This window comes from Entelurus aequoreus, linkage group LG28, assembly GCF_033978785.1.
Source record: "Entelurus aequoreus isolate RoL-2023_Sb linkage group LG28, RoL_Eaeq_v1.1, whole genome shotgun sequence".
NCBI lineage: Eukaryota > Metazoa > Chordata > Actinopteri > Syngnathiformes > Syngnathidae > Entelurus > Entelurus aequoreus.
The window spans coordinates 23,346,770-23,365,936 of record NC_084758.1 but is presented as its reverse complement, the minus strand read 5'-3'; the positions used below and the strand labels follow the sequence as shown (position 1 = coordinate 23,365,936).

Genomic DNA, 19,167 nt, shown 5'->3' with positions numbered 1-19,167 from the left:
TATTCCCTGTTTACACAACAACAGCTGTTTCTAAAGGAATGGGGGGTTATGTTAACAGCCATTGTTTTCGGTCAAATTAACACAAAAGAAAAAGATGGCTTGGGCTGGTCCTGGATCGAGCTTGGGCAACTCTTGGATCACAATACATAACCCCTCCTGTCTCCTCCCATCTTACACAGCGGAATTTTCCAAGCCTTTGGCTTGGTGCAACAAAGACAGCTTTCATCTGTTCACGGGGAACTCAGAGAACGGAAAGTTTTTTGATAATTTACATACAATTTTTCTGACACCTACGGTTACAAGACGGCCACTCTACCCACTGAGACATGCCGCTCCATGGCAGCAATTACAGCCTCAAGTCTTTCTGAATACCACGCCACAGGCTTGGCACACCTATCTTTGGGCAATTTGGCCCAGTCCTTTTTCCAACACCTCTCAAGCTCCATCAGGTTGGATGGGAAGTGTTGGTTTTCACCCAGGATGTCTCTGTACATTGCTGCATTCACCTTTCCCTCTATCCCGACTAGTCTCCCAGTTCCTGTCGCTAAAAAGCATCCCCACAGCATGATGCTGCCACCGCCATGCTTCACTGTAGGGATGGTATTGGCCTAGTAATGAGCGGGGCTCGGTTTCCTCCAAACATGACGCCTGGCATTCACGCCAAAGACTTCAATCTTTGTCTCATCAGACCCGAGAATTTTGTATCTCGTGGTTTAAGAGTCTTTCAGGTGTAGGATGGCAAACTTTTTACGAAGAATTGGCTTCCATACAGACCTGATTGGTGGTTTGCTGCAGAGATGGTTGTCCTTCTGGAAAGGTTCTCCTCTCTCCACAGAGGAATACTGACAGAGTGACCATCGGGTTCTTGGTCACCTCCCTGACTAGACTAAGAGACATCCCGGATGAAAACCGACACTTCCCATCCAACCTGATGGAGGTTGAGAGGTGCTGCAAAGAGGAATGTGACACAATTGTGGCATCATATTGACAAAAACTTAAGGGTGTAATTGCTTCCAAAGGTGCGTTGGGCAAAGGTTGGGAATACTTTTTGTACATTTTTAGTTTTTTAAATTTGCAAAATGTTAAAAAAAAAAAAGTTTTCACTTTGTCATTACGGGGTATTGTGTGAAGAATTTTGAGGACAAAAATGAATTTATTCCATTTCGGAATAAGGTTGTTCCATTCAAAATGTTGAAAAAGTTGTGAATACTTTCCGGAATGCACTGTATGACATTTTCATATCGTTACATCCCTACAGTCTGTTAAGATGGTGTTTTTCAAAATGTAACGCTACTTTTTTTTTTGTTTGGTTTTTTTTGCACATTTATTTTAAGGCATCAACTGTGGAAAAGGTTGCAAGCTTGTGCACACCGTGCCGAGTCAGCATAAAACATCCCCGGCGCAGTAGGTCTCCTGCTGGAGTGGCGGCGTATACAAAGACTGATTAATGCCGCGCACCAGGCGGTGGCACATGTAGAATTGACTTTACGGCACCTGTAAACCCTCGCAAGACGGCAGGAAGAGTCGGAGTAAAAGACCTAGGAAATGAGATTTCCAAAGCGTGTGTGAGAGAGCTTAGAAGGGCAGAAGTGAAGGACAGAAGAGAGGAGAGAGTAGGTAGAAGGCAAAAAGGCACGGCGTGTTCTTCTCTGACATTTAATCAAGATGCATTTGCTTTGGACGCCACGTGTAATCGACAAAAACGAGCTGTAGCAATAGATTGGAATGTAAGTAGTTATCTGGCGCAACACGTCAATAGAAGCTGCCACCATTGACAGAGCGTAGTAGGATTTTATACAAAAAACTTATGCATCAGGGTTTGAACTGGAAACACTGTAGGGTACCGATACCGGTATTATAGTCAATAGCGGTATATGTTTGAGACATTACCGCCATACCGGTATCTTTTTCAATGTGCCTTTGTTTCGCCCGTTTGTTCTTCTCTGCGTCCTCTTTATGGAGGCTTCTCTCACGTATTATGACAAAAACAAAAAAAAATGCCGCGCGGTGCCGACTTCTCGACTCCCGAGTAATACGATGCTTTGGTCAGCGACTGCATTTGGCGTTTGGTGAGTGACCACAGCTTTTTTTACACATACACCAATTTGCTTGAGAACTTATATCTCTCCTGCTGGCGACTTTATCACGAATCTCATCTGTTTATGTGGTTCACTTCTGTTGTCAGTAGAGATGTCCGATAAATGCTTTAAAATGTAATATCGGTATCGGTTTCAAAAAGTAAAATGTGTGACTTTTTAAAACGCCGCTGTACGGAGTGGTACACGGACATAGGGAGAAGTACAGAGCGCCAATAAACCTTAAAGGCACTGCCTTTGCGTGCCGGCCCAGTCACATAATACCTACGGCTTCTCACACACACAAGTGAAAGCAAGCATACTTGGTCAACAGCCATACAGGTCACACTGAGGGTGCGCGTATAAACAACTTTAACACTGTTACAAATATGCGCCACACTGTGAACCCACACCAAACAAGAATGACAAACACATTTCGGGAGAACATCCGCACCGTAACATAACATAAACACAACAGAACAAATACCCAGAACCCCTTGCAGCACTAACTCTTCCGGGACGCTACAATATACACCCCCCGCTACCCCCTACCCGAAAACCACCGCCCCCCCCAAACCCCGCCCACCTCAACCTCCTCATGCTCTCTCAGGGAGAGCATGTCCCAAATTCCAAGCTGCTGTTTTGAGGCATGTTAAAAAAATAATTCACTTTGTGACTTCAATAATAATGTTGGCATTTTTTTCCATAACTTGAGTTGATTTATTTTGGAAAACCTTGTTACATTGCTTAATGCATCCAGCGGGGCATCACAACAAAATTAGGCATAATAATGTGTTAATTCCACGACTGTATACATCGGAATCGGTAATTAAGAGTTGGACAATATCGGAATATCGGATATCGGCAAAAAAGCCATTATCGGACATCTCTAGTTTCAGTCCTATTGTACAATGTTCTCACTGGGATGTTCACATATTCCCGTTTAGATGAACAATTAATCATAATGCTTCCACGTGCAAAAAGAAAAATAATGTGTGGCCAACAAACGTTTTTCTGTGATTTATGTAAAAGTTGAATGTCAAAGTTGACCAACTTCTTGGGTTTATGGCAACAACCTACTATACAGGTGAGAGGCATAGTTCTATAATCCAGACATAACTTTAAAAAATTTAAGAAATAACTTTCACCAACTCAGACGCGATGCAGCAACAGCCTCTCTATGATCGCGGTGCCGCTAAAAATAGTTCCTTAATGTTAGTGCTTATAATGAATGAAATAAGTTTATTTCGGTCATATAATCAACCATCAACCATTTTGTGTGACCAGTTTAACAGTACAGATTACACATATTTAACAATCATACACATTTACACACAAAAAGAAAAGAAAAAGAATGACCGAAAAGGAATAGGCTGAAGCCAAAGCTTATATTTGCCTATCATATACATTCACTGAAAATTAGATTGCCTGGAACATCGTTAAAAAAATCAATGGGATGAAAGTAATCGTTGCTATATTTTATAATTTTCAATTATTTCACATTTCAAGGTTTTCTTAAACCTTAACAAATAACTACATGTCTTCAGCTCATCACTGAGCTTGTTCCACCATTTAACTCCTAAAACTGAAATACATACATACCGTATTTTTCGGAGTATAAGTCGCTCCGGAGTATAAGTCACAACGGCCGAAAATGCATAATAAAGAAGGGAAAAAACATATAAGTCGCACTGGAGTATAAGTCGCATTTTTGGGGGAAATTTATTTGATGAAAGCCAACACCAAGAATAGACATTTGAAAGGCAATTTAAAATAAATAAAGAATAGTGAACAACAGGCTAAATAAGTGTACGTTATATGAGGCATAAATAACCAACTGAGAACGTGCCTGGTATGTTAACGTAACATATTATGGTAAGAGTCATTCAAATAACTATAACATATAGAACATGCTATACGTTTACCAAACAATCTGTCACTCCTAATCGCTAAATCCCATGAAATCTTATACGTCTAGTCTCTTACGTGAATGAGCTAAATAATATTATTTGATATTTTATGGTAATGTGTTAATAATTGCGGCCAAACTATGAAAAAAACTGCGAAAAATACGGTACATACACTCATAATAACAATAACGCGATATACGTTCATTTTGTAAATAAAGTATTGTTGGCGGTTTTTGGATGTTTTTAAAGGGCTTTATGGGCGGAATTGTTAGCCACCTTGTACTTGCCGTATTTTACGAGTAGGAATGCTTAAAAAAAACAAACAAAAAAAAACATTAGTGTTCTTGTCTTACATAGAGATTGTGAATGATAGGCAAAAAAAAACGTCATTAATTTCCAAATTTTTATTTCTAATGGGGGTGAGTACTTTTGCAAGGGCTATTATCATCCCTGCATAGTTAGCAATAAAAGCAGTCTCGCCACCAACCACGTTTGACAGGCAGCCATGTTTAGTCTGGTTTCTTCCGTTAAGTGTTTATAAGTCACTACGTCCGACAGGCGGGCATTCAATTCGCCACTTGTTATGATGGACTGTTTCTTTTCCGATTTAGACTCCAAATGGGATGGAATCTGAGGACAGATAGCACCTCTGTGCTGGCATAACTTTGGGAAGAGTAGATAAAATGTCAGGCGAGCTCGGCTTTACGTCAAACGAGCTTGACGTGTGGATAGTCGTACGTTGATGGAATGGCCACGGGAATCAGCTTTTGTTGTCAAGACACTGCATGATATGCTGCTCGGTGTGCCTCGCTAGACTTTGGACAATATTATTTTGCATCATTTTTTTAAAATCGGTGTTATTTGCTTTCTGTTTGGCCAATAACATCAATCAATCAATCAATCAATCACTGTTTATTTATATAGCCCTAAATCACGAGTGTCTCAAAGGGCTGCACAAGCCACAAGCCGATGATTTTTATTAACTAAGACGAGCGTTCGCAAGAAAAGCTAAAATGCTAATGAAGACTGACACTCTGCAACCTTTTTGGGCCACTCCTTGTCTTTTTTCGATCGTGAATCAATTCTACCGATGAGTTAAAGGCCTACTGAAATGCGATTTTCTTATTTAAACGGGGATAGCAGGTCCATTCTATGTGTCATACTCGATCATTTCGCGATATTGCCATATTTTTGCTGAAAGGATTTAATAGAGAACATCGACGATAAAGTTCGCAACTTTTGGTTGCTGATAAAAAAGCCTTGCCTGTACCGGAAGTAGCGTGACGTCACAGCTTGTGGAGCGCCTCACATCTGCACATTGTTTACAATCATGGCCAGCAGCAGCGAGAGCGATTCAGACCGAGAAAGCGACGATTACTCCGTTAATTTGAGCGAGGATGAAAGATTTGTGGATGAGGAAAGTGAGAGTGAAGGATTAGAGGGCAGTGGAAGCGATTCAGATAGGGAAGATGCTGTGAGAGGCGGGTGGGACCTGATATTCAGCTGGGAATGACTAAAACAGTAAATAAACACAAGACATATATATACTCTATTAGCCACAACACAACCAGGCTTATATTTAATATGCCACAAATTAATCGCGCATAACAAACACCTCCCACCTCCCGTCCATATAACCCACCAATACAACTCAAACACCCGCACAACACACTCAATCCCACAGCCCAAAGTACCGTTCACCTCCGTAAAGTTCATACAGCACATATATTTCCCCAAAGTTACGTACGTGACATGCACATAGCGGCACGCACGTACGGGCAAGCGATCAAATGTTTGGAAGCCAAAGCTGTACTCACGGTAGCGCGTCTGCTATCCAACTCAAAGTCCTCCTGGTTGTGTTGCTGCAGCCAGCCGCTAATATACCGCTTCCCACCTACAGCTTTCTTCTTTGCTGTCTTTATTGTTCATTAAACAAATTGCAAAAGATTCACCAACACAGATGTCCAGAATACTGTGGAATTTTGCGATGAAAACAGACCACTTAATAGCTGGCCACAATGGTGTCCCAAAATGTCCGCACAATCCGTGACGTCACGCGCAAACGTCATCATACCGAGACGTTTTCAGCAGAATATTTCGCGGGAAATTTAAAATTGCACTTTACTAATCTAACCCGGCCGTATTGGCATGTGTTGCAATGTTAAGATTTCATCATTGATGTATAAACTATCAGACTGCGTGGTCGGTAGTAGTGGCTTTCAGTAGACCTTTAAAGAGGATCTCTTCCACAGTTGTTGCCATGTAAACACATAATAAGGAAGACATCCATAATGGTGAGGCAAGCTGCTGTAAATCATTGACATCTCCTATCTGTCTTACTAACACTTGAAACATCTGGAAATTGCAGACATGTTGTTTCATATGTATGCCTCTAATCGCTACTGTCGAATATTAAAAAAAACAAAGCCATCTTTGCTGTGTACCGTATGAAGGACATTGTTTTAATGTGACCAAAAGTTCAGCTCATGCCTCAATGTGTAATTGTCTGGCCTACTCATAACTGTGCTGTTTGTGTCTTTTTGCACATTAACCTTCTCCGCTGATTGCTGCATGCAGATAACTGGGAGCAAAGTCGCGGTAAGTAGTCTACTATTATTATTATTGTTACTATCATCATGTGGCTTCTGTATCTTTATGGCTGTCTGTGATTTGGCCGCACACACACCATGTATTTTATGCATACAGTTTTTATTATATTTTGAGCATACATTTATACAGATGCATTTGTGATGGGCATAATGATTGGATTGAAGTACTAAACCCAAAACCAGTGAAGTTGGCACGTTGTGTAATTCCTAAATAAAAAGAGAATACAATGATTTGCAAATCCTTTTCAACTTATATTCAATTGAATAGACTGTAAAGACAAGATATTTAATGTTTGAACTTAGAAAAGTATTTTTTTTGGCAAAAAATAATTAACTTAGAATTTAATGTCAGCAACACATTGCAAAAAAGTTGGCACAGGGGCATGTTCACCACTGTGTTACATGGCTTTTCCTTTTAACAACACTCAGTTAACGTTTGGGAACTGAGGAGACCAATTTTTGAAGCTTTTCAAATGGAATTATTTCCCATTCTTGCTTGATGTACAGCTTAAGTTGTTCAACAGTCCGGGGTCTCCGTTGTGGTATTTTAGGCTTTATATTGCGCCACAATGGGAGACAGGTCTGGACTACAGGCAGGCCGCACTCTTTTACTACAAAGCCACGCTGTTGTAACACGTGCAGAATGTGGCTCGGCATTGTCTTGCTGAAATAAGCAGGGGCGTCCATGATAACGTTGCTTGGATAGCAACATATGTTGCTCCAAAACGTGTATGTACCTTTCAGCATTAATGGTGCCTTCACAGGTGTGTAAGTTACCCATGCCTTGGGCACTAATACACCCCCATACCATCACAGATGCTGGCTTTTCAACTTTGCGCCTATAACAATCCGGATGGTTCTCTTCCTCACGACGTCCACAGTTTCCAAAAGCAATTTGCAATGTGGACTCGTCAGACCACAGAACACTTTTCCACTTTGCATCAGTCCATTTTAGATGAGCTCCGGCCCAGCGAAGCCGGGAGGGTTTCTGGGTGTTGTTGATAAACTGTTTTCGCTTTGCATAGTCGAGTTTTAACTTGCACTTACAGATGCAGCGAAGAACTGTACTGACAGTGGTTTTCTGAAGTGTTCCTGAGCCCATGTGGTGATATCCTTTACACACTGATGTCGCTTTTTGATGCATTACCGCCTAAGGGATCGAAGGTCCATAATATCATCGCTTATGTGCAGTGATTTCTCCAGATTCTCTGTACCTTTTGATGATATTACGGACCGTAGATGGTGAAATCCCAAAATTCCTTGCAATAGCTGGTTGAGAAATGTTGTTCTTAAACTGTTCGACAATTTGCTCACGCATTTGTTCACAAAGTGATGACCCTCGCCCCTTCCTTGTTTGTGAATGACTGAGCATTTCATGGAAGCTGCTTTTATACCCAATCATGGCACCCACCTGTTCCCAATTAGCCTGTTCACCCTCATCAACTTCCTCAGTCTTTTTTGCCACATGTGCCAGCTTTTTTGAAACATGTTGCAGGCATCAAATTCCAAATTAGCTAATATTTGCAAAAAATAACAAAAGTTTACAAGTTAGAACGTTAAATATCTTGTCTCTGCAGTCTATTCAATTCAATATAAGTTGAAAAGGATTTGCAAATCATTGTATTCTGTTTTTATTTACCATTTACACAACGTGCCAACTTCACTGGTTTTGGGTTTTGTATTCAAGGAACTTTATTGTCATACCAGCACACATGAGACACATGAGAACCTGCGGTTTAGTCAACTAGTTTGCTGTCTAAAAGAGATCAACATGATAATATTATTATGATATTACACGATATTAGACTACATCCGTGCCATAGCAGGCAGTGTCATTTTGCCCAGTACAACACTGCCATGGAAACAGAAGTTCAGAACATGCAGAGAGCGGCAAATGGCTTGATTATTGACTTTACGTTTCCCTCCACCTTATGCCTGTAAACAGCATTGCACTGAATGTTTACCTTTCAGTTTTTTTTTTCTTTTACACAAACACACTCGCACAAAATCATAAAAAAATGTTTACCCATGTTTTTTTGGGAAGTGTTACACTGTGACATTTCATCGACCTTGTTTTATGGGTCTGAAGCATTTGGAAGGGTTAACAGAGAAGACAGACATGTTAGAGCAGCCCTCCGTGACCCAGCCTACGCTCGGTCTATGCTCTCAGACACAACGCCCCCCTTTTTGAGGCACTTTGCAGGGCCAATTTTTATCGATTGCAATTTCTGCCTCCTTTGTGGTTCTCTGCTGTTCTTTTGTGCTGTTTATTGCGTGGAGGGAAGAGCTGAATCGTAGCGTCGCTTGTATTGATGTGGGCGAAGTTGCGCCGCGTTCAGCGGCAATAGCCACATTGTGTTGGGTAAATGAAATTTAACATAATCAGGCCCCGCTTGGGTCCAGGCTTCTTGTCGGAAATGCATAGGCTGCTACTTTGAAACTGTGTCAGATGAGGACACAGATCAGGAGCATGCAATTCTGAAAACCTTTTTTCAGTTGATGAATTTTTTGAGGGCAATGTTTGGCAGCAAAGTACTTACAATACTCTAACGAAAAGGTGTCCAAATTTTTTGGGCTAAAAAACTTTGTTCGAGGGCCGAAAGCCGACTGCATGTAAAGTAACATATAGGTGTGCAATATAATTCTATGATAAGAGTATGTGAAAGTTGGACTCCTACCTTGTTTACTTCTGTGACAACCTACTTAAAGTTTTGTAATCAATCCGAAATATCAAGCAGCTAAAATGTGCCAAACATGGATAAGTGTGTAGAGTGTCTTGCATTTTTCCCACCATGCCTTGTAATGGATTTAAATGGGTGTAATTGTAAATGTTTTTATGTCGCATGGTTGTTGTTTTTTTTAATAATATCCACAAATTGTGTTATATTGTGTTATTTGTGACCATGTCTGTTGGCATTTTTTGTTGGTTAGATGTTTTATTTCTTTATTTTTTGTTTTGACTAGGGAAGGTTGTTTGCATTGGGTCATATAAGTAAGTACTGCGTCTGATTAAATCCTGACTTAGTCATATTATCCACAAATAAGCAGCAGCTAATGAATTGTCTTTTAAAATACATTTAAAGGCCTACTGAAATGACATTTTTTTATTTAAATGGGGCTAGCAGATCCATTCTATGTGTCATACTTTAACATTTCGCGATATTGCCATATTTTTGCTGAAAGGATTTAGTATAGAACGACGATGATAAAGTTCACAACTTTTGGTCTCTGATCGGAGAAAGGACTGCTCATATTTTCCTATTGTTTACACCAGCAGCGAGAGAAATTCGGACCGAGAAAGCGACGATTACCCCATTAATTTGAGCGAGGATGAAAGATTTGTGGATGAGGAACGTTAGAGTGAAGGACTAGAATGCAGTGCAAGACATATCTTTTTGGGCTCTGACCGTAACTTAGGTACAAGCTGGCTCATTGGATTCCACACTCTCTCCTTTTTCTATTGTGGATCACGGATTTGTATTTCAAACCACCTCGGATACTATATCCTCTTGAAAATGAGAGTCGAGAACGCGAAATGGACATTCACAGTGACTTTTATCTCCACGACGAAACACTTTAGCTACGGAGCTAACGTGATAGCATCGTGCTTAACTGCATATAGAAACAAAATAAATAAATCCCTGACTAGAAGGATAGACAGAAGATCAACAATACTATTAAACCAGGGACATGTAAATACACGGTTAATTCTTTCCAGCCTGGCGAAGCTTAAAAATGCTGTTGCTAACGACGCCATTGAAGCTAACTTAGCCACGGAGCTAACGTGATAGCATCGTGCTTAACTGCATATAGAAACAAAAGAAATAAACCCCTGACTGGAAGGATAGACAGAAGATCAACAATACTATTAAACCAGGGACATGTAAATACACGGTTAATGCTTTCCAGCTTGGCGAAGCTTAAAAATGCTGTTGCTAACGACGCCATTGAAGCTAACTTAGTAACGGGACCTCACAGAGCTATGATAAAAACATTAGCGCTCCACCTACGCCAGCCAGCCCTCATCTGCTCATCAACACCCGTGCTCACCTGCGTTCCAGCGATCGACGGAAGGACGAAGGACTTCACCACGATCATCCGTGCGGTCGGTGGCTAGCGTCGGCTAGCGCGTCTGCTATCCGAGTCAAAGTCTTCCTGGTTGTGTTGCTGTAGGCCGCCGCTAATACACCGATCCCACCTACAGCTTTCTTCTTTGCAGTCTTCATTGTTCTTTAAACAAATTGCAAAAGATTCACCAACACAGATGTCCAGAATACTGTGGAATTATGAGATGAAAACAGAGCTATTTTGTATTGTTTTCAATGGGGTACCGATACTTCTGTTTCACTGGTTACGTCACACGCATACGTCATCATCCAAAGACGTTTTCAACCGTAAGTTTAGCGGGAAATTTAAAATTGCACTTTATAAGTTAACCCGGCCGTATTGGCATGTGTTGCAATGTTAAGATTTCATCATTGATATATAAACTATCAGACTGCGTGGTCGGTAGTAGTGGCTTTCAGTAGGCCTTTAAAGCTCTCTGCGGGCTGATTCCTTACTCATGACGTTTCCAGGCCAATTTGAAGACGTCGGCAGGCCGTAGTTTGGACACTCCTGCTCTAATGCATCCCCGCCGAATAGGGTTGGGCATCAATGGGAACCAGGTCTAACATTCCAATTATTTCGCAATGTCCACCTTTTTAAACGTTGATTCTGATTTGTGATGCTTTCAATCATTAATTTCTAAGCTAACAAAATGCTAGTGCCTTCACATCCAAAACTATGTTGTGAATATGATCAGAATAAACAAATACAACTTACAGGAGTCCAGGCAGGTTTTGTTGTCGTCTTCTGTTTGACTTGTAGCCATACTTGCCAAATTTGAGACCTCCGGATTCGGGAGATTGGGGTGGTTTCGGGGGGGAAACACTTACCTTTCACTATTTGAGTAGCCTTTGTTCTGCCATTTGAGTACTGGTGAGCGATCTCTGAATCCGGGAACGTATCCTTCACGGATTTGTTGAAAACATCCGCAAATGAGAACGGGATGTTTCTTGCAGCTATCAGCATAGCCATCTTTGTCTCGGCATATGTTACACCCTCGGGTCTCCATTTAGCAAGGTGGCCCATAATACTGCGTTGCCGCCGCCTTGTGCTTCTCTGACCGTTCATGAGTGACTATATCCATTTGGCCACCGTGTTATGGGTTATAGATAAACCTATGGATAACGGAGACATATACAGTATAACAGTCTCCTTTTCAGGTGAGGCACGGCCCCAATATTGTTTGTCCGGCTGGAAATTTTGGACATTACTACTTGCCGTAGTTTTGAAGCAATGCATGATGGGTATCCGGATGTTGTGTGTCAGTGTGTTAACGTGCCGGCTGGAATAAACACACGCTGCGTGCCTACTTTATGGGTTATAGATAAACCTATGGATGACGGAGACATATACAATAGTCTCCTTTTCAGGTGAGAGAGGAGGCTAAAGGCAGTGCCTTTAAGGCACGCCCCCAAAATTGTTGTCCGGCTGTAAATCGGGAGAATGCTTGTCCCGGGAGATTTTCGGGAGAGGCATTGAAATTCGGGAGTCTCCCGGAAAATTCGGGAGGGTTGGCAAGTATGCTTGTAGCTTCCACTGTTAGCATTTAGGCTGCTTCGTACTCGTGTTTAACATCCGACTTGAGGTATGCTGGCCTCTCGCCAAAAACTACGTAGCTTGTCGAAATATGGCATGCATCATCAAGCACTGTCACTTCTTCCCAGGCCGTTGTTATGATTTTGATATTCCTTTAACATATTTAGAATGTCAAAAGTAATCGCGACAAACACGATGGAGGTAAACCGCCTGCGTTCACGAGAAATAAGCCCACCTCATTATGCGGATGGTTCGACTGGCTGTTCCAGCCTCGTTTTGGTGCTGAAAACAAACTATATTGGAACTGGAAAAACTCCAAAGTGGGTAGCACAATCTGGTGCCTTGACAGTAGAAAACGAAAGCTCTGAAATATTACTACAAACCGGTTCTGCAACCACTGCAGTGGAAAATGAGTAAAAGACAGCCTGCAGCTAAGTATATCGCCGTACACCGTGTGGAGCCGCTCCCCTTAGTTAATCATTCTCCATTGCTTCAAACTACATTTCCTACAAGTATTATTTTCACTGGAAGACTGTCGAACGAGACATGTTATACACTGAGAAAACGCAAGCTAAAAGCTAAGGTAATGGCTAAACTTGCTTGAAACACAGAGACATACTGTAAGTCAATCTATCAATCAATCAAAGTTGACTTATATGGCCCTTAATCACAAGTGTCTCAAAGGGCTGTACAAGCCACAACGACATCCTCGGCTCAGATCCCACATCAGGGCAAGTAAGCAGATGTTAACAGGAAATGAACAAGTAGATTAATAGGAGTCTAGAGAGAGGATGTTAAAAACAACTGTTGGGCTGCTCTCTTGGTGTTTAGTGGCCACTGCCAGGCATACACTTAAGAGGAAGATGGATCAGTCCATAAATCTGTACCGTTGATACCAAGATCAATATTTTTATTTTCTCCAAATGTTTTGTGGTTGTTGCCGTTTTTGTTAATGTTTACAAACTGGGATAATAATTCCCTGGACACAGGAGGACTTAGAGTGTAAAAACCGAAGGATTTCAATAAGCAGTAGATCAGGGGTGTCAAACTCATTTTAGCTCAGGGGCCACATGGAGGAACATCTATTTCCAATGCGGGCCGGACTGGTAAAATCATGGCATGATAACATAAAAATAAAGATAACTTCAGATTGTTTTTTTGTGTCTGTGGGACCCGTTTTCATTTTTTATTAAAAGAAAAATGATACAATTAATTAATTTTTCAAACTGAGACTCACTGACTTTGGCTCATTTTATGTGAAGAACATATATCAGAATACATATTTAATGACCACACACCATACAACCTCCTACACATTTCTATTACATATAAGATGTTCGGGTCCGGGGCTAATAGAAGTGTGGAAATTGATGTTCTGTGTACCCCACACACACACACACACACACACACACACACACACACACACACACACACACACACACACACACACACACACACACACACACACACACACACACACACACACACACACACACACACACACACACACACACACACACACACACACACACACACACACACACACACACACACACACACACACACACACACACACACACACACACACACACACACACACACACACACACACACACAGCAGGCCAAGACATGGGGAGGACAGAGTGTAGGTACACAGAACATCAGAGGTTTCAAATGTGCGAGAAAATGAGAGCAGACAGTGTTGACAAACAATGTTGCAACCTTGTGTGGAAACCGCAGGTGCAGAAACCCTAACCCTCTAACCCTAACCCTAACCAAATAACTCTAAATTAAGTCTTTGTTATTTAGAATGTTACCCTAGTGTCCAAAAAACTCAAAATTAAGTATTTAGTTACTTAGAATATGTTCCCCATACTAAAGTGTTACCAAAAACATATAATAACTTTGTCTTGAATTTGAAAAAAAAGGAGGGTTCGGTGAATGCACATATGAAACTGGTGGGGTTCGGTACCTCCAACAAGGTTAAGAACCACTGCCCTAGTGTCCAAATAACTCACAATTAAGTCTGTGTTACTTAGAATATGTTCCCCATACTAAAGTGTTACCTTATATTCTGATTGAAAATAGCCCCATGAGAAATTCTTAGTACATGTTTGAACCTGAATCGGGAATCGTTTGGAACCGGAGTCGTCCAAATAGAAACGATGCCCACCCCTACCACCTCGCCTCCTGCCGTTGTTCTACTTGTGCACCATCTTACTGGCTTAAAAAGAAGACAAAGTTTCATTCTCAATTTCTGTCTGCTACCAAGGGAACAAAATGTCAATACCACAGCGAAAGCATTCACTCATCGATTTTGCAGGTGACAAATGTTGAAGCCCAGCCAGAGGTCTGTCTCTCTCTCTTGAGTGTTCTTGTTCCAACCTGTGAGTTGTCATTCTTCAGCAGGCTCTACAAGAGGAAGTAGGAGGAGGAAGCTGAGAGTGTTTAGCCTGGTTAGCTGGTGGTTGGCCACAGTTAACTCCCTGCTTTGCTGGCAGATTCCCATTTTCACGCTGTCAGCGTGTGTCATTGGGATAGAGCCCTCTCTCTTGTGCTCGCGAGGGGAGCGCCGGCGAGGATTGTCTGTCGGGGAACGTGCACACTGTAACTCCTCTGTCTCAGGCATGAAATTTCTCTGACATTTCCCGCTCTCCCACTAGAGAGCGAGCTCGGAATAGAGGACTGTGTAAATTGGATCTAATCCAGTTTGACCGGCGTGCAAATGCGCAACACTTCTAAGCCTCAAACGCTCTCCCCACCTCAGGATTGAGCGACGGATGAGCGGAATACATACCTGTTCATCCATACCAACATGTCTGCCAGTGCTGAAAGCAGATGCCTCTGCTTCTGCACAGCCCTGCAGCTGTCTGCTGACCATTATGAGGCTTTTACAGCATGCGGCCCCTGTAAAGATTGGCCTGATTTACGTCACAAGTCAAGGGCCAGGTTGTAACAATCCATCAGCGACTTCTGCAGTGTTACTGTGGAAGCAGACTTCCTCTGTTTCATAGACTGGCTCGCCTGGAACACTACTGAGAGTGCCATAGTTTGTGTGAATGATAACAACATTGTGTCTTTGTTTTTGAAAAAAGAAGGAGGTGATCAATATGCATGGCGTTGAAGGACGGGGCTTTATTGCCAATCCGTGTGAGACAGTAACGGTGTGTTGACTAATTCGGTATGTTCGTTATAGCTGTGATAAAATAGACTTTATAGTACCTCTGTGTTGCTGCAATTACTTGTCATTCCATGTTGTCCAAACATGCAACACATTTACAGTAGCTACATTAAGCTTGTTTTAATTATTTCCTGCAAAATCAATGAGCAGAAGTCTTTGAGCTGTGACTTTAATGGTTAAAGGGGAGTTTTGTCCACCATATCCAATCCATCCATCAATCAAAGTTTATTTATATAGCCCTTAATCACGAGTGTCTCAAAGGGCTGCACAAGCCACATCGACATCCTCGGCTCAGATCCCACATCAGGGCAAGAAAAAACTCAACCCAGTGGGATACAATGAGAAACCTCGGAGGGGACCGCAGATGTGGGGGCCCCCTCTTCTGGGCGACCGGTGCAATGGACGTTGAGTGGATCTGTATTTTTCGGACTATAAGTCGCTCCGGAGTATAAGTCGCACCAGCCGAAAATGCATAATAAAGAAGGAAAAAAACATATATAAGTCGCACTGGAGTATAAGTCGTATTTTTTGGGGAAATGTATTTGATAAAAGCCAACACCAAGAATAGACATTTGAAAGGCAATTTAAAATAAATAAAGAATAGTGAACAACAGGCTGAATAAGTGTACGTTATATGAGGCATAAATAACCAACTGAGAACGTGCCTGGTATGTTAACGTAACATATTATGGTAAGAGTCATTCAAATAACTATAACATATAGAACATGCTATACGTTTACCAAACAATCTGTCACTCCTAATCGCTAAATCCCATGAAATCTTATACGTCTAGTCTCTTACGTGAATGAGCCTAAATAATATTATTTGATATTTTACGGTAATGTGTTAATAATTTCCCACATAAGTCGCACCTGAGTATAAGTTGCACCCCCGGCCAAACTATAAAAAAAAGTGCGACTTATAGTCCGAAAAATACGGTAATTGAAATACCACAACACTGGATATTGTTCAGATAAGTTCAATTTAAGAACTTGCACACAAAGCAACACCGGAGGTGACTATGATGTGTGCGTTTTCCGCGCATGCGTACTAGGTCGCGTTGCGCCGGCAGACGGAGGGGGGCGGGGCTCTTAAACGGTGGCCTTGTTTGTGTGTGGACACGGATACGGTTAGGTGTGATTTACCCTGGATAACCTTATCCGGCTTAGTGTAAACGGGGCCTAAACTGGGGTCCTGAGTAGAGTTGTATTTATTTATTTAAGCCTCTTTTGTACTCAGATAGTTCGCTCGTTTGCTTGCTGTACACAGCCATCTCGGCTTGGTTGACCACCACTTGCTTTTCACTTCCGGGAAGAAGTCACCTGTCGGAATACCGTCCGGGGACAGAGAAATATATTTGTGTCAAATTGAAGCAAAATTGGTTGAAATACATGGCCGCCATCAAGCAAATGGCAGCACTTGGCAAGTACCGTATTTTTCGGACTATAAGTCGCAGTTTTTTTCATAGTTTGGCCGAGGGTGCGACTTATACTCAGGAGCGACTTATGTGTGAAATTATTAACAACATTACCGTAAAATATCAAATAATATTATTTAGCTCATTCACTGTAAGAGACTAGACGTATAAGATTTCATGGGATTTAGCGATTAGGAGTGACAGATTGTTTGGTAAACGTATAGCATGTTCTATATGTTATAGTTATTTGAATGACTCTTACCATAATATGTTACGTTAACATACCAGGCACGTTCTCAGTTGGTTATTTATGCCTCATATAACGTACACTTATTCAGCCTGTTGTTCACGATTCTTTATTCATTTTAAATTGCCTTTCAAATGTCTGTTCTTGGTGTTGGGTTTTATCAAATAAATTCCCCCCAAAAATGCGACTTATACTCCAGTGCGACTTATATATGTTTTTTCCCTTCTTTATTATGCATTTTCGGCAGGTGCGACTTATACTCCGGAGCGATTTATACTCCGAAAAATACGGTAATCAGATTAATTAATCTAACGTTTAAAATTTAAATGATGAATAATGAATTATATTTGAAATTACATTGTCTGCTTCAAAAATATTTGTTGAATTAAAAATTATTATGTTAATAATACATATTTAATTGTATTTACAAATAAAGTAAACCTATTAAAATTAAACAGATAAAACATTCAGACATTTTTTATGCATTGTATTTGAAATTACATTGTTTAAAAAAAGTGTTAATTTCAAAAGGATGACCGTATTTTTTGGACTATAAATCACAGTTTTTTTCATAGTTTGGCCGGGGGTGCGACTTATACTCAGGTGCGACTTATACTCCGAAAAATACGATAATTGGCTGTAAATCATTGCTCATTTGTCTAACGTCGATAAAAATTGGTGTATTCCAGCATGTCTGCCAAAGCGTTTTGACCACAACCCATGGGGGGGAACTAACTCACCTATATGCAGTAAAACAGGCTGTTGAACATATATTCTAAAACAGTATACCGTATTTCCTTGAATAGCCGCAGGGGCGTTAATTAATTTAAAACCTCCTGTCACACCTGCGTTTACCGGAAACCGGCGGGATGGCCGTGCATGCGGTAATTATTTTAAAACCTCTTCTCACTCCGGCGTTTACCAAAAGGAATCCATAAAATTTAGGCGTGCGCTTTAAGTGTGATGTAAGCATACCATCATGAAAAGCACATTTAATTAAAAAAAACGTTATTATGGTCTTACCTGTACTTATAAATGGAGTCCATTTGCAGCTCCTTCTGACCAAAAGCATCGATAACTTGTTTATAGAAGTCTTCCTTATTTTCTTTCTTCAGTTTTAAAAGTCTCTGTTTCGATGGAGATATTCCTTTAATTATTACCTCCTGCTTCGATTGAAAGTCCAGTTTAGAAAACTGTTTTATTTTAGATACCGGTATGTAATCCTCCTTGTTAAAAGGAAGAAAAAAAATCTCTTGCTGCGTGTGTTCACTTCTTCTGCAGTACCGGAAGTCGCAAGAAGGATCACTAGCGCGGCAGCGCCCTCTACCACCAGGAGGCGGGAGTCATTTAATGACTTATACAGTATTTCACACACGCAGCTACGGTATATTAATAAAACATAGCTGCTTACTGTTCTTTTTAGCATACTGTACCGGTATTCAATAGCTTGGACCTTAAATCCTACTGAAAAGCTCTTTATCTTTTTTCCTTTGTGCGATTGTAAACTACTGAAAGCAGCTTCCTCCATTTTGAAAATGAGGACAGATGCGTCACTCGTGACGTAACGAATTTGACCCGGTGGAAGTTCTAGCCATATGCTAAATATTTTGCGAAACGAGTTTGACCCGGCGAAAATTATAGACATGCGATAATAAAATTAATATTTTGCGAAACGAATTTGATCCAGCTTCAATAATAAACCGGCGATAAGGCCAAGCATGCGTTAATTATTTTGAGAAACGAGTTTGACCCGGCAGTAATTCTAGACGTGCGAATACTATATTCCCTGCGCCAATTCAAGGAAATACGGTAACCTATGAGCATATTCTAACAATACAACTACAGATGTACAGATTAAAGGGGGTTTTGTTGTGTCAGCAGCAAAAGTCGACGTGGAGATAAGGCAAGAGGATTGCTTTTTTTTCAGCGAAGTGAGGGAAGATGGGATGAAGAAGAAGAGAGTTATGTGTCTACGAGGACATGCTGGCATCTGGCTCGTCCTTAATTCTAATCAAGTTCTTGTTCAGCCTGCCAAGTAAGCCTACGAAGGACCTTTTTTAACGGAAGGTAAAAGAAATACGACA

At 41.1% G+C, this 19,167-nt stretch overlaps 1 protein-coding gene across 4 annotated transcripts in view; it reads left to right on the top strand.

Annotated features, from left to right (window-relative positions):
• Positions 1–19,167, top strand: part of diaph2 (diaphanous-related formin 2) — a 1,018,926-nt gene that overhangs the window by 99,825 nt on the left and 899,934 nt on the right. For 3 of the 4 annotated variants that reach the window (XM_062039765.1, XM_062039764.1, XM_062039767.1), the window contains one exon: positions 6,563–6,583. The exons of the other annotated variant lie outside the window; for it this stretch is intronic. In XM_062039765.1, coding sequence (XP_061895749.1) covers positions 6,563–6,583 — 21 coding nt within the window. The remainder of the gene's footprint in view (positions 1–6,562; positions 6,584–19,167) is intronic. 4 annotated transcript variants of the gene reach the window in all.